This window comes from Enoplosus armatus, chromosome 17 (assembly GCF_043641665.1).
Source record: "Enoplosus armatus isolate fEnoArm2 chromosome 17, fEnoArm2.hap1, whole genome shotgun sequence".
In the NCBI taxonomy this organism is placed as follows: Eukaryota; Metazoa; Chordata; class Actinopteri; order Centrarchiformes; family Enoplosidae; genus Enoplosus; species Enoplosus armatus.
In genome coordinates this window covers 18168874-18180848 of record NC_092196.1, presented here as the reverse complement: position 1 = coordinate 18180848, position 11975 = coordinate 18168874, and the positions used below count along the sequence as shown (strand labels likewise).

The 11975-nt window shown below is 46.4% G+C and overlaps 2 protein-coding genes across 2 annotated transcripts; one reads left to right on the top strand and one right to left on the bottom strand.

Annotated features, from left to right (window-relative positions):
• Window positions 1–986: 986 nt before the first annotated feature.
• LOC139300784 (uncharacterized) lies at window positions 987–8937 on the bottom strand. Its single transcript, XM_070923970.1, has 5 exons — window positions 8844–8937; window positions 4078–4764; window positions 2752–3465; window positions 1956–2618; window positions 987–1666 (listed from the first exon to the last, which is right to left on the bottom strand). The coding sequence occupies exons 1-5, from the start codon at window positions 8866–8868 to the stop codon at window positions 996–998; spliced, it is 2760 nt and encodes a 919-aa protein (XP_070780071.1). The 5' UTR covers window positions 8869–8937; the 3' UTR covers window positions 987–995.
• Window positions 8938–10100: 1163 nt separating this feature from the next.
• Window positions 10101–11703, top strand: LOC139300223 (migration and invasion enhancer 1-like). The gene is made up of 4 exons (XM_070923242.1): window positions 10101–10187; window positions 10438–10535; window positions 10666–10742; window positions 10833–11703. Exons 1-4 carry the CDS (start codon window positions 10159–10161, stop codon window positions 10914–10916), a joined length of 288 nt encoding a protein of 95 aa, XP_070779343.1. The 5' UTR covers window positions 10101–10158; the 3' UTR covers window positions 10917–11703.
• The last annotated feature ends 272 nt before the right edge of the window (window positions 11704–11975 follow it).

Below are 11975 nucleotides of genomic sequence, written 5' to 3'. Positions count from 1 at the left end.
GTCTGTTGGATTACATTATTTTGACGTGTGGTTCTAATATTTGCAAACAAGGAGGCCAAAATATTAGAAACAGCTGTCCATATAATGGAGTCCAAAACAAAACCACCACTAAGTACAAACACACAAAAAACTAAAGAAGTCTCGACAAAAACTAGAGACGTAAAGTCCAGGCGTCCACAAACTTTTAGCCACATACTGTCGTGTATGTTGTAGAAAATGAGAAAATGTGTTACTTTGATTGAATTCTTCCAAGTGCCATGTGGTGACAAACCATAAACCCCACTTTATTTAATTTATTTCAAGACTTCTATGAATTGAAAAAATCAGAAATGCAGTGGTGGAAAGTAACTAAGTACATTTTCTGAGGTACTTGTACTTTACATGAGTATTTCCATGTTATGCAAGTTTACACTCCTACTCTTCTGCATCTCAGAGGCAGATACTGTTCGACAGCTTTAGTTACTAGTTACTTTGTGGATTGAGTGGATTAAATTCACGAGCGACCCAACAGTATCTAAAGTCATTAAAGTTAGCAGCTGCAACATTAAACTGACGTACACATGAAAGCATCAGTGATTATAATGCAATAATATACATTATCCTGAAATGGACCATTCTGCAAATAAAAGTTCTAGTGAGTGCTTTTACTTTTGGTACTTTTGTAGTTTTATAGTAATATATACTTTACTATTAATATTTTGAATGCAGGACTTTTACTTGTAACAGAGTATTTCTAGACTGTGGTATTGCTAGTTTTACTGTGGTAAAAGATCTGAGTACTTGTTCCAGCACTGCAGAAGTGTGCTACGCCACATATTATGCAGAACCTACTCTAATAGAAGAGCTCCATCTTGTGGAGAAGTATCATAAAAACATCTTCAGTCATAGAAAGTGAAAGTTTTGACTATTTATTTATTACTTCTTGACATTAACTAGTCAGAAAAACACATAAAATACATTTTACTGTGTGAAATAATTGACTCCATCTTCATGTATCAACATGTATTATTATCATCTTGTTTACGTTTTTCTCTGAGTTCCTGTATGGCCTTCCAGCTGTGCTCCAGACTCTTCCTCAGCTCGGCCAGATCCCTCCTGATCTCCTCAAGGATGTCCAGCTTTGAAAGTTTCCTGTCGATGGATGAGAGCACTTCCTCCTGCTCCGTGGTGGGACAGTCGGGCTCAGTCGGCTCCCAAACCATCTCAAAGTACGAGTCAATGAAGGCTTCCAGCTCCTCCAGGCTGCTGTCGCCCCGCTGGTCGATCAGCGCCTGCAGAGGTCCAGACCCAGCGAGCCTCCTGAGAGTCCGATCTCTCAGTGCAGGATGGCAGAGGGAATTCACACTCATGACATTTTCCTCCGCAAGCATCCTGCGTTGTGTTTGAGGTAAAACCAGAAACACTGGTGGATGCCTGGGTGAGAATAGCTGCACCTGGCTTTCACCGTTCAGCCTCAGAGGAAGATCATCAGGAGGGAACCAGACAGGCAGATTTTTAGTCCAACCAGAGAGCATAGAGGCCAAACAGGACATGAAGCGGTCTCTGTCCTGGATGCTGAGTCCCGTCCGTCCTCCTGTTCTTCCCGCTGGTAGTGCCACTGTGTGACCACCATTATCTGGTCCTCCTAGACAGTTTTGTGATGTTGTGGAAATGGTTGATTCAGTCACTGTAAAAGGAAATAAAGTTTGATTTCATGTGAGCCATAAAAATTCCAACCGTCTCCAAAAGCTGTAACCGGAAATGGCTTCAAGATACTCATTTTGGTTGCGCTCTAGTTCAAACATCCTGTTTTAACCGCAGATGTGTAAAATGATGAAAGCAGATGCTCTAAAACAGTCGTTCCAAACCTTTTTGGCTTGAGAATCTTTAAAATGCCACTGCTCATCACAAACTGTCTGAACCTGAAGTGACAAAACGTGATAGAAAAGCATCTTCGGCGCATGAGGTTTACTCACAGTTGTTGGACAGCTGATGTCTGCAGTTCGTGAGCATCTTTAAATCCTCTTTGCACGACATCACTGCGTCCGGCTGCTGCTCTCGCGCTGAAGAAACACTCTTCCACATGCGATCACCTCTGTGAAGAGCAGCCATCCTTTCTTCAACCAGCATCTCCTCTATCAGTTCGAGCAGCTCACTAACCTGAGCTCCATCCCCCCCGTGTTTATTGTCCAGGACATGATATCTGTTCCCACACTTCTCCACCAGCCTCTGCAGCGCTTCTCCTTCGCTCTCAATGCGCCGCTCGATGCTCGTGTCGCCCAGCCAGTCGCCGTGGCTGAACAGGACCGCAGCTCTGCTCCACATCTGGCCTCCTCCGGCCTCCAGCTGTTTCTCCACGGCCTCCCTGTGGGTGTCTTTGAACGAGGAGCTCACATTGACAACCAGGAGGAGAGCGGAGGGTGCCACAAGGAGGTCAGAGGTCACCGAGAAGCAGCCTGGTGTGTCCAGCACTGCCACCGTCTTGCCGCTGATTTTGGCAGTTTTTTCGGAGCAGGAAGTGGTTTGGCTTCCTGCGTGGAAGCGCTCTCTGCTCAGGATAGTGTTTCCACATGAGCTCTTGCCTGTTTTCCCGCCACCAACAAGCACTAGTCTCAGCTCTGGAAGAGGGTTGAGCTCCTCTGTTGGAAAGAAGTTTTATAAATCTGTTAGAAACATGGCAAACAAACAGCATTAACTTAAATACTGTTCATTAAACAAGTAAAACAAGATCAGGCTGACGTTGTTTATCACTTTTAAATGTATCTAACTCACCCAACTGAGACCTCGCCATCTGCCTTTGTCTCTCCTTCCTCATCAGTCTCTCCTTGGCTCTCTCCATCTCTCTTCTTATCTTCCCCTCCAGCTGTTCCCTCACTTCCCGCTCTATCTCATAAAGATGGCCGCCGTCGTTGCAGCCAGCCAACATTTCCTCAATCTTCCCAATCAGCTCTCTGACTTGAAATCCATCCCCTTTGGTTTTATTGTTCAGAACGTGATACCTGTTGCCGCACCTTTCAACAAGCCACTGCAGAGGCTCCCCCTCACTCTCGATGCACTGCTCGGTGGTCGTGCCTCCCAGCCAGTCCCCGAAACTGAACAGCACGATGACACGACTCCAGATGTGCGCCCCGATCAGCTGGAGGTGCTCCTGCGCCGCTCTCCTGTAGGTTTCGGTGAAGGCTCTGTCCACACGGATCACCAGCAGGAAGACGTGAGGCCCCGGAGGGCAGAGAGACAAACTGAACGCCATCTCCCTCCGGTCGAAGATGGGACTCTCGTCACAGAAGTAGTTCATCCACCAGCCTGGTGTGTCCACCACAGTCAGCTGCCTCCCAAACACCACTCCTTTTCCAACCAGGCACTGGGCCGTTCTCCTCGGGCTCTGGCTGCTCTCTCTGCTCAGGATTGTGTTCAGTGTGGAGGTTTTCCCAGAACCCTTTGCTCCCAGCAACACAATCCGGATATTAGCAATGGGCCGTAACCTCTCTGAAAGAACGAAAGTGGAAATGTGGAGCAGGGGAGTTGTTTTTATTCAGACTTCTATTTAATATATTTTCCAGGTTGCGTTGATTTGATGATTTGCAGGTCAAGCACCAGCTTGGCGTCTCCGTTACTTTCTTGCCGAGAGTTAGATGACAAGATCGATACCCCCCACATAGAGCAGCAAGTTAGCTTAGCTTAGCATAAATAGACTGGCAACAGGGGGAGACCTATCCGAAGGTGACAAGGTACCAGCACCTGTGAAGCTCACTAATCAACATGTTATACATTTGATTATTCTGTATAAAAAAACACAGAGTAAATACACCAATTTGTGGTTTTACAGAGGATTACATGCAGGATTATTTCTTGGCCGAGCACAATGACGTCCTGGAGTATTTCCCAAAATGTCTATTCCTTTAAAACCAGGCTAAATGTACTTAAAGAGTGAACATTTTCTCAGACTGTTTTTAAATATTCATGATAATAATCTAAAGACAGTGCTCGTGTTTGATTGACAACATGTCTCTGTGAGTGTCTATCAAAGCAGGATTGTGGAGATGTTTCTCTTTAATACCTCAAACAAGCAAAACATGTCAATGATAAAGATGAACTCACCTCGCATGAGAGATCTGCGTTTCTTCATTCTGGTGAACCTCTGCCGAGCCCTCTCCTCCACTCCTCTCTTCTCCTCTGCGGTCGCCTGTAAGATCTTTTCCTGCATCTCAAACGCTCTGTTTCCATTTTCGGAGACAAGTTTCTGGATCTTCTCCAGCAGCTCGGCGACTTCAGCATCATCGCCGGAGACAACACTGTGACACCTCTGACTGCACTTCTCACTGAGCCAGCGGAGGGCCTCTCCCCCCGCCTGCACAACTTCTTCTGCCTCTGTGTGTTTAGACGTGTCAGCAGAGGTGAAGACCACCATGCAGTGAGTCCACACCCTCTCACCCAGCAGGGCCACGTGCTCCTCCACGGCCCTGCGGCGCTTCTCCGAGAAGGCCGAGCTCGCCTTGATTGTAATTAGAAATGCATGTGGGCCCGGTGAGCACAGAGAGACGCCGCTGACTATCTCCCTCTTCACGAGCTCAGATGTGTCCTGAGCGCTGAAGTCGCACCACCAGCCGGGAGTGTCCACCACCGTGAGCCACCGTCCGGCCACCACACCCAGCCTCCGGGTGCACGAGGTCCTCTCTTTGGTGACAAACTCCTCTTTACCCAAGATTAAGTTCCCCACGGAGCTCTTTCCAGAGTTTCTGCCACCAAGAAGGATAATCTTTAACTGTGATGAACACCAGCTGTCCCCTGACAGAGAAAAAATAAATAAACACACAGAGATTAAAAAAGAGGGAAACGAGGCTGAGAAGGTTCATAATGAAGCTACACTGTCTAAAATCACAGCTCCAGTGTATAAATACAAAATGCTTTCACACCATGAGCAACAAGCAAAATGTATAAAGCTGAAACAATTAGTCAACTCATCAGAATCAGAATCAGAATCAGAATCAGAATCAGAAACTGTTTATTGCCAAGTAACATACATTACAAGGAATTTGCTGTGGTCTGAAGGTGCTATTGTTTTGATAACAAATAAGTAGAATATAAAAGCTAAAATAACAATAAGAATAAAAATAAAAATAAGATAAGATAAATAACAAACAGTGCAGTGACCAGAATAAAGTAAAGTAAAGTGTCCAGATAAAGTGTCCAGTAGGGGGTGAGTGCGTTAATGTAACGCAGTGGGGACAGGGGTGATGTACGTTAATATAACGTATAGCTTGCGGTAGTGTTCGGGGGGGTGTCAGTGAGAGTTTGTCAGGTTGACTGCAGAGGGGAAGAAACTGTTTTTGTGGCGGGAGGTTTTGGTCCTGATGGACCGCAGCCTCCTGCCAGAGGGGAGGGGGTCGAACAGATGGTGTCCGGGGTGGGAGGGGTCGGCAGCGATCTTCCCTGCTCTCCTCAGGGTCCTGGAGGAGTACAGGTCCTGAAGAGATGGGAGGTTGCAGCCGATCACCCTCTCTGCAGAGCGGATGATACGCTGCAGTCTGCGCCTGTCCTTGGTGGAGGCAGCAGCGTACCAGACGGTGATGGAGGAGGTGAGGATGGACTCAATGATGGCGGTGTAGAAGTGAACCAGCATTGTTTGTGGCAGGTTAAACTTCCTCAGCTGCCTCAGGAAGTACATCCTCTGTTGGGCTTTCTTGATGAGGGAGCTGATGTTCAGCTCCCACCGGAGGTCCTGGCTGATGATGGAGCCCAGGAAACGGAAGGACTCCACAGTGTCCACTGGAGAGTCACACAGGGTGATGGGGGCGGGTGGGGCTGCGCTCTTCCTAAAGTCAACAACCATCTCCACTGTCTTTGAAGCGTTAAGCTCCAGGTTGTTGCTGTTGCACCAGGTCACCAGGTGGTCAATCTCCCACCTGTAGGCAGACTCATCCTCTCCAGAGATGAGTCCGATGAGGGTGGTGTCGTCCGCGAACTTCAGGAGTTTGACGGACTGGTGACTGGAGGTGCAGCTGTTGGTGTACAGGGAGAAGAGTAGTGGAGAAAGAACGCAGCCTTGAGGGGAGCCGGTGCTGATCGTCCGCGAGTCTGAGACGTGTTTCCCCAGCTTCACGTGCTGCTTCCTGTCAGACAGGAAATCTGTGATCCACCTGCAGGTGGGGTCAGGCACGTTGAGCTGGGAGAGCTTGTCCTGAAGAAGAGCCGGGACGATGGTGTTGAAGGCAGAGCTGAAGTCCACAAACAGGATCCTGGCATAGGATCCTGCGGAGTCCAGGTGCTGGAGGATGAAGTGTAGAGCCAGGTTGACGGCGTCGTCTACAGACCTGTTGGCTCTGTAGGCGAACTGCAGGGGGTCCAGCAGAGAGTCTGTGATGGATTTGAGGTGGGACAGGACCAGGCGTTCAAATGATTTCATGACCACAGAGGTCAGGGCGACGGGTCTGTAGTCATTTAATCCTGTGGGCCCTGGCTTTTTGGGGACGGGGATGATGGTGGAGGCCTTGAAGCAGGCTGGCACGTGGCATGTCTCCAGTGAGGTGTTGAAGATGTCCGTGAACACCGGAGACAGCTGATCGGCGCAGCGCTTCAGGCAGGATGGGGAGATGGAGTCTGGTCCAGCAGCTTTACGCGGGTTTTGTCTCTTGAAGAGCCTGTTCACATCTCTTTCAAGGACAGACAGAGGTGTCGATGCTGGAGGAGTGGGGGGCGCTGTGGGGGGCAGCTGTGGTGGTAGGAGGTGTGAGAGTTCAGCCCCAGGTGTGATGAGGGGGTTGGGGCTGTTGGGCTGGAGCTGGTGGGTGATGGTGTGGGGGATGGTGTCAGGACTGTCCCATTGTCTTTCAAAGCGACAGTAGAAGTCGTTGAGGCTGTTGGCGAGGCGTCGGTCGTTAGCAGAGTTGGGGGCTCTTGGCTTGTAGTTGGTGATCTGCCTGAGCCCCCTCCACACAGAAGCAGAGTCGTTGGAGGAGAACTGGTTTTGTAGTCTCTCTGAGTACAGTCGTTTAGCTTCCCTCACCGCCTTGCTAAACTTGTACTTGGCTTCCTTAAACTCCACTCTGTTGCCACTCTTAAACGCCTCTTCCTTTTCCAACCTCAGCTGTCGCAGTCTTGCTGTGAACCAGGGTTTGTCGTTGTTGTAACTCACCCTGGTCCGAGTTGGTACGCAGCAGTCCTCACAGAAGCTGATATATGAAGTCACAGCCTCTGTGTACTCATCCAGACTGTTGGTAGCAGTCCTGAAAACATCCCAGTCAGTACAGTCCAAACACGCCTTCAGGTCCTCTGCAGCTTCACTGGTCCACTTCTTCGAAGTTCTCACAACAGGCTTAGAAAGTTTTAATTTCTGCCTGTATGCAGGAATCAGGTGGACCATGTCGTGGTCAGAGTGTCCCAGTGCAGCGCGGGTGACGGCGTGAAAAGCGTTACTGACTGTGGTGTAACAGTGATCCAGAGTGTTCCCCTCCCTGGTGGGGCATTTAATAAACTGTTTGTATTTGGGGAGTTCATGTCTGAGATTACCTTTGTTAAAGTCACCGAGGACAATAACTAAGGAGTCCGGGTTGGTCCGCTCCGTTTCCAGTATCTGATCGGCGAGTGCGCGCTGTGCGTCCTGCACGTTGGCCTCCGGTGGAATGTAAACACCGACCAGAACGAATGAAGCGAACTCACGGGGGGAGTAGTAAGGTTTACAGTTTATGAAAAAAGTTTCCAGGGAAGGAGAGCAATGCCGTCGGATCACTGTCACGTCGTTACACCAGCTGCTGTTGATGTAGAAACAAATACCTCCACCCTTTGTTTTGCCGGAGAGTTGCGCGTCGCGGTCCGCTCGGAGAAGCTGGAATCCGTCCAGCTGCAGCGCCGCGTCGGGAGTTCTTTCCCCCAGCCATGTCTCCGTGAAGCACAAAACAGCAGATGAATAAAAGTCCTTGTTTCTCCTCATCAGCAGCTGGAGTTCGTCCATCTTATTCCCCAGTGAGCGCACGTTAGAGAGAAATATTCCGGGTAACGGTGTGCGTTGTCCTCGCCGGCGAAGACGCACGAGCGCACCGGCACGTTTCCCTCTACGTCGGCGTTGAGCTGCAAAGGTGAGAGCACCTTTGACCAGAATGTCCCATAAAACAGTTAAAGGTGCGAGAAATTCGGGAAACAAATCCACTGGAGATGTTCCCCTGATGTTCATGAGCTCTTCTCTGGTGAAAGAGCTCCGTGAACCAAAACAAGAAACACTGTTTACAAACAAAACAAGGCAAAACAATGCGCTCCAACAGACCGAGGCAGCCATCCGCGGCGCCATCTTGGCGCCGCGGCAACAATTTTGATAAACCAAAAATTCACTTCAGCTTGCTAAATTTCAGTACTTGAGCTCTTTTTTTAGTCTGAAAAAACAAGCAATTCAGTTATGTCAAGTCCGTCTCTGAGAAATTAAAATGGGCATTTAATTAATCAAAAGTGGCAGATTAATTGACAATGAAAATAATTAAGTTGCAGCCCTAAAAAAGTAAAACATCAGGCCCGAAATGACATAAAACTACAAAACAGTACACTGAGTTGATTCTGTTTTGTCTTATAAATATTATAAACTAAATAAATTATAATATCACCTTAAATCCTTCCATCTTAAATCAAATGACACTTACATAAAAGCAATAAACAATGAAATTAAAAAGCACAAAAAACAAGAAGGCAAGAGTATAGGATGAAAAAAGTCAAATAGTGGATACTCTATTCAAAAGATACTTAAAATATGACAGTGATAAATACTACTTAACTATTTCAAAGTAGGAAGTTGTTTGAGTTTTCATAGCAATGCCTTTCAAATCAAAAATCAAGATTTAATCCTGGACGTAATGTGGTTATTATGAGACATCAAAACTTACATGCTGACGGCTCGCTGGTAGCCATCTCTCATTCTGTACCGTCTGTAAACAGGCAGAGTTTAAAACAAACATCAGTTATTCAAATGTCACGTCCGTGTTTCGGCGTTCTTAGTGAAAAATGTGGGCAAAGAGTGATGGCAGAAGTCTGTGTTTTATGTGTTTATGAGTCTGAAGGTTGTGTGTAATGAGTAATCAGACACAGATGCAGCAGACAGTAAGAACCACACCTCCCAGCAGCAGGTCGACAGTCCAAACACAGACAGAGTGTGACCATACAACATTTAGTGTCACTATTGCTTTTCTAAGTATCTTTCATTTATTTGTTTACAGTTTTTTACAACTGAGTCACAGTTCTCTATACAAGTTCACTTTTTCAAAACTCTTTACACACACTTGGGCACAGCAGAAGTAAATGTGAACGAAACTGTGCATCACTTTTCATTGCATTCAAGTTTCATTTTCTGTTTCTTTATACTTTTTCAGGGAGAAGTATTGTATGTTTTACTCCACTACATTTATTTAACAGCTATAGACTACCCAACAGCATGCAAAGTAGTTTAAACTTTACCTCAACCTGCTACTGCGTACATGTTATGCATCAATAATAATCCAGTAATATAATATGCAATAACATAACTGACAGCAGTCTGCTGCACAATGAGTACTTTAGATACTTTAAGTAGATTTTGCTGCTAATACTTCAGTAAGATTTTGAATGCAGGACTTTTACTTGTACTGGAGTATTTTTACGGTGTGGTATTGAAACTGTTATTTAAGTAAAGAATCTGAATACTACTCCCACCTCTGGTATGTGGCCCAGTAAATGTTGTCATCCTGTCAGTTAGAATAAGAGAATAAAAGACTTGGCTTCCGGTTGGCTTTCAAAATAATATACTCATGACGACCATTCGTTTTGCTCTTAAAAACAGTACAATGTTGAAAATGTAAATTAATTAAAATGTGTTTTCGGGAGCAATTATAAAAAGTCCTCAAAATGGGCTTTTCACTGCAAAATACACACAGAGAGTAACGCTAACACACCGGGCGGCTCTGAATGGTCTTAATAGCATCCTTAGCTAACGTTTCATTTCAGCCTTGAACTGTAGACACCTGTCTCTCAAGTAACAACGTTTATTCCTTCATACTGTAAATAATGATCTTAGATCTGGTTTCGGTATGATTTGCTCATTTCAGACGTCTTCGCGGATGAGCCGCAGGTTAAACCCCGCCCCGCTCCCCTGCTCAGTGTTATAAAACCAGCTAACACCCGAGCATCGTACCGCCGACAGCGCTGGGACGAACAGCAACAACAACAATGGGGGTGACAATTAAAGTCGAATACTGGTAATCACACCTTTTATTACACCCATTTTCATTTTGTGTAAGTTTTTAGCTTGACTTTGTGTCAGGGTCAGCCCCATAAATCCTAGTTCAAAGGCGGTTATTACTGTAGATTAGCTACCATTAGCCTCGCTAGCTCACAGCTAAGCTAGCTAAGTTTAGTGACTGGGCACTGGTGGTAGCCCGGGTAACGCTCAAAGTATCCTACAACGGCTAACAGGTTTTAATACGTGTCTTTTCTCTCTCCGTGTAGTGGCGCATGAGGATACGGATCCCGCTATCAGGAGCTCGCCCGGGTTGTCAAGGGTGAGTTTCCCGATGCGGTTGTGTCAGGCGTCGTGGGAAGACAAAGTAAGTAATACTTCAGCTGAGGAAGCATTACATGTCTGTGTCTGATCTTTATTGTTCATTATTAATCAAGGCAACGATCGCTCCAGAGAGCACGAAGGTTATCTTGTTATCTTTCTTCTTTATTTCGTAGGCAGCTTTGAGATTGAAATCAACGGGCAGCTGGTCTTCTCCAAGCTTGAGACGAGTGGCTTCCCATATGAGGATGACGTGAGTGATATACAGGCACTTACTGCCCTTTTTAAAATGTAAATCACAGCAATAACAGCCTCTGATTTATGCCTTTGTGTCCTGCCGCAGGTGTTGAATGCAGTCCAGGAAGCCCACGATGGGAAACCTGTGCAGAAGATCACCAAAAGCCGTGCACCATGCGTCATCATGTAAACCTCCCTCTGTCCTGCTTTAACATCAGCAGCATCGAGGAAGGCCAGTGCAACTGTATACTGCCAATGCCTCCTCTGGTCTACCTCAAGCCCTGCTGCAGTGGGCTGGGATGAAACCAAACCCTCATACAAACCCAACGGAGATGCACTATGACCGCTCGCTGCTTTCTTCTGGCTCCCCTCTCAGTCCTCATCGTGGAGCTCCGGGCTGTTAATGATTACCGTAGCCTGAAAGGTTTAAGGTTATGGTATGACGAATCCATGCCTGGAATTCCCTACTTTCAGGGACTGTGGCGGGGAGGAGATGTCGCAGATAGTTTGACGGGAGCTCACTTTTCTTTTCCTGCAGCTTCATTGCCTGGCGTTCTCTAACGGCCTATTTTTTGTTTTTAAGTCTTTGTTTATTGATCTCACATGCAGTTAACTATTTTGTTTGAATGCGAGGGCAGAACTTTTTTACTAAAGCATTTTCTAAGATTTGACAACTAATTCAAACGCTCTGGTTACTGTGCGGGTTGTATTTAATGCTGCCATTATGCTCAGCAGCTGAACTCTTAAGTATCGGGTCTGAATCTGTTCTACTGTCAGGTTGTTTTCTTTGGTATGATAAGCTCTTCTGTAATTTTAAACTGGTCAGGTAGAGCGATCATCAGAAGTGCTTCTGAAGACCACCACCCACTGGTCTGTCAGCTCACACTAGTTAGATGTCGGCTCATTTTCCACAAATCATCTCGCGTTGTTCCTTCAAATGTCAAAAACTAACTGAATAAAGATAATGGTTGATTTAACTACTGTTGTTTGTCACTTTTTCATGTTGTCACAGTGTCTTTTCATATTTTTAACATGCTGTATAGACGGCCTGCATGATTACATACAGACTTAAAAGAGTTATTGTGCTTGAATGCTTTGTAAGCATTACATAATTATCCCTCTCGTCCAGTTTTACATGTCTAAGATCTGACGGTGTTAAACAACATATACCGGTTTTCTACTTAACTGGGTGTGGTGACGGTGTGCGGCCTTAACAGAGCTGCACCTTTGGGACGCATTCATGGGTGTT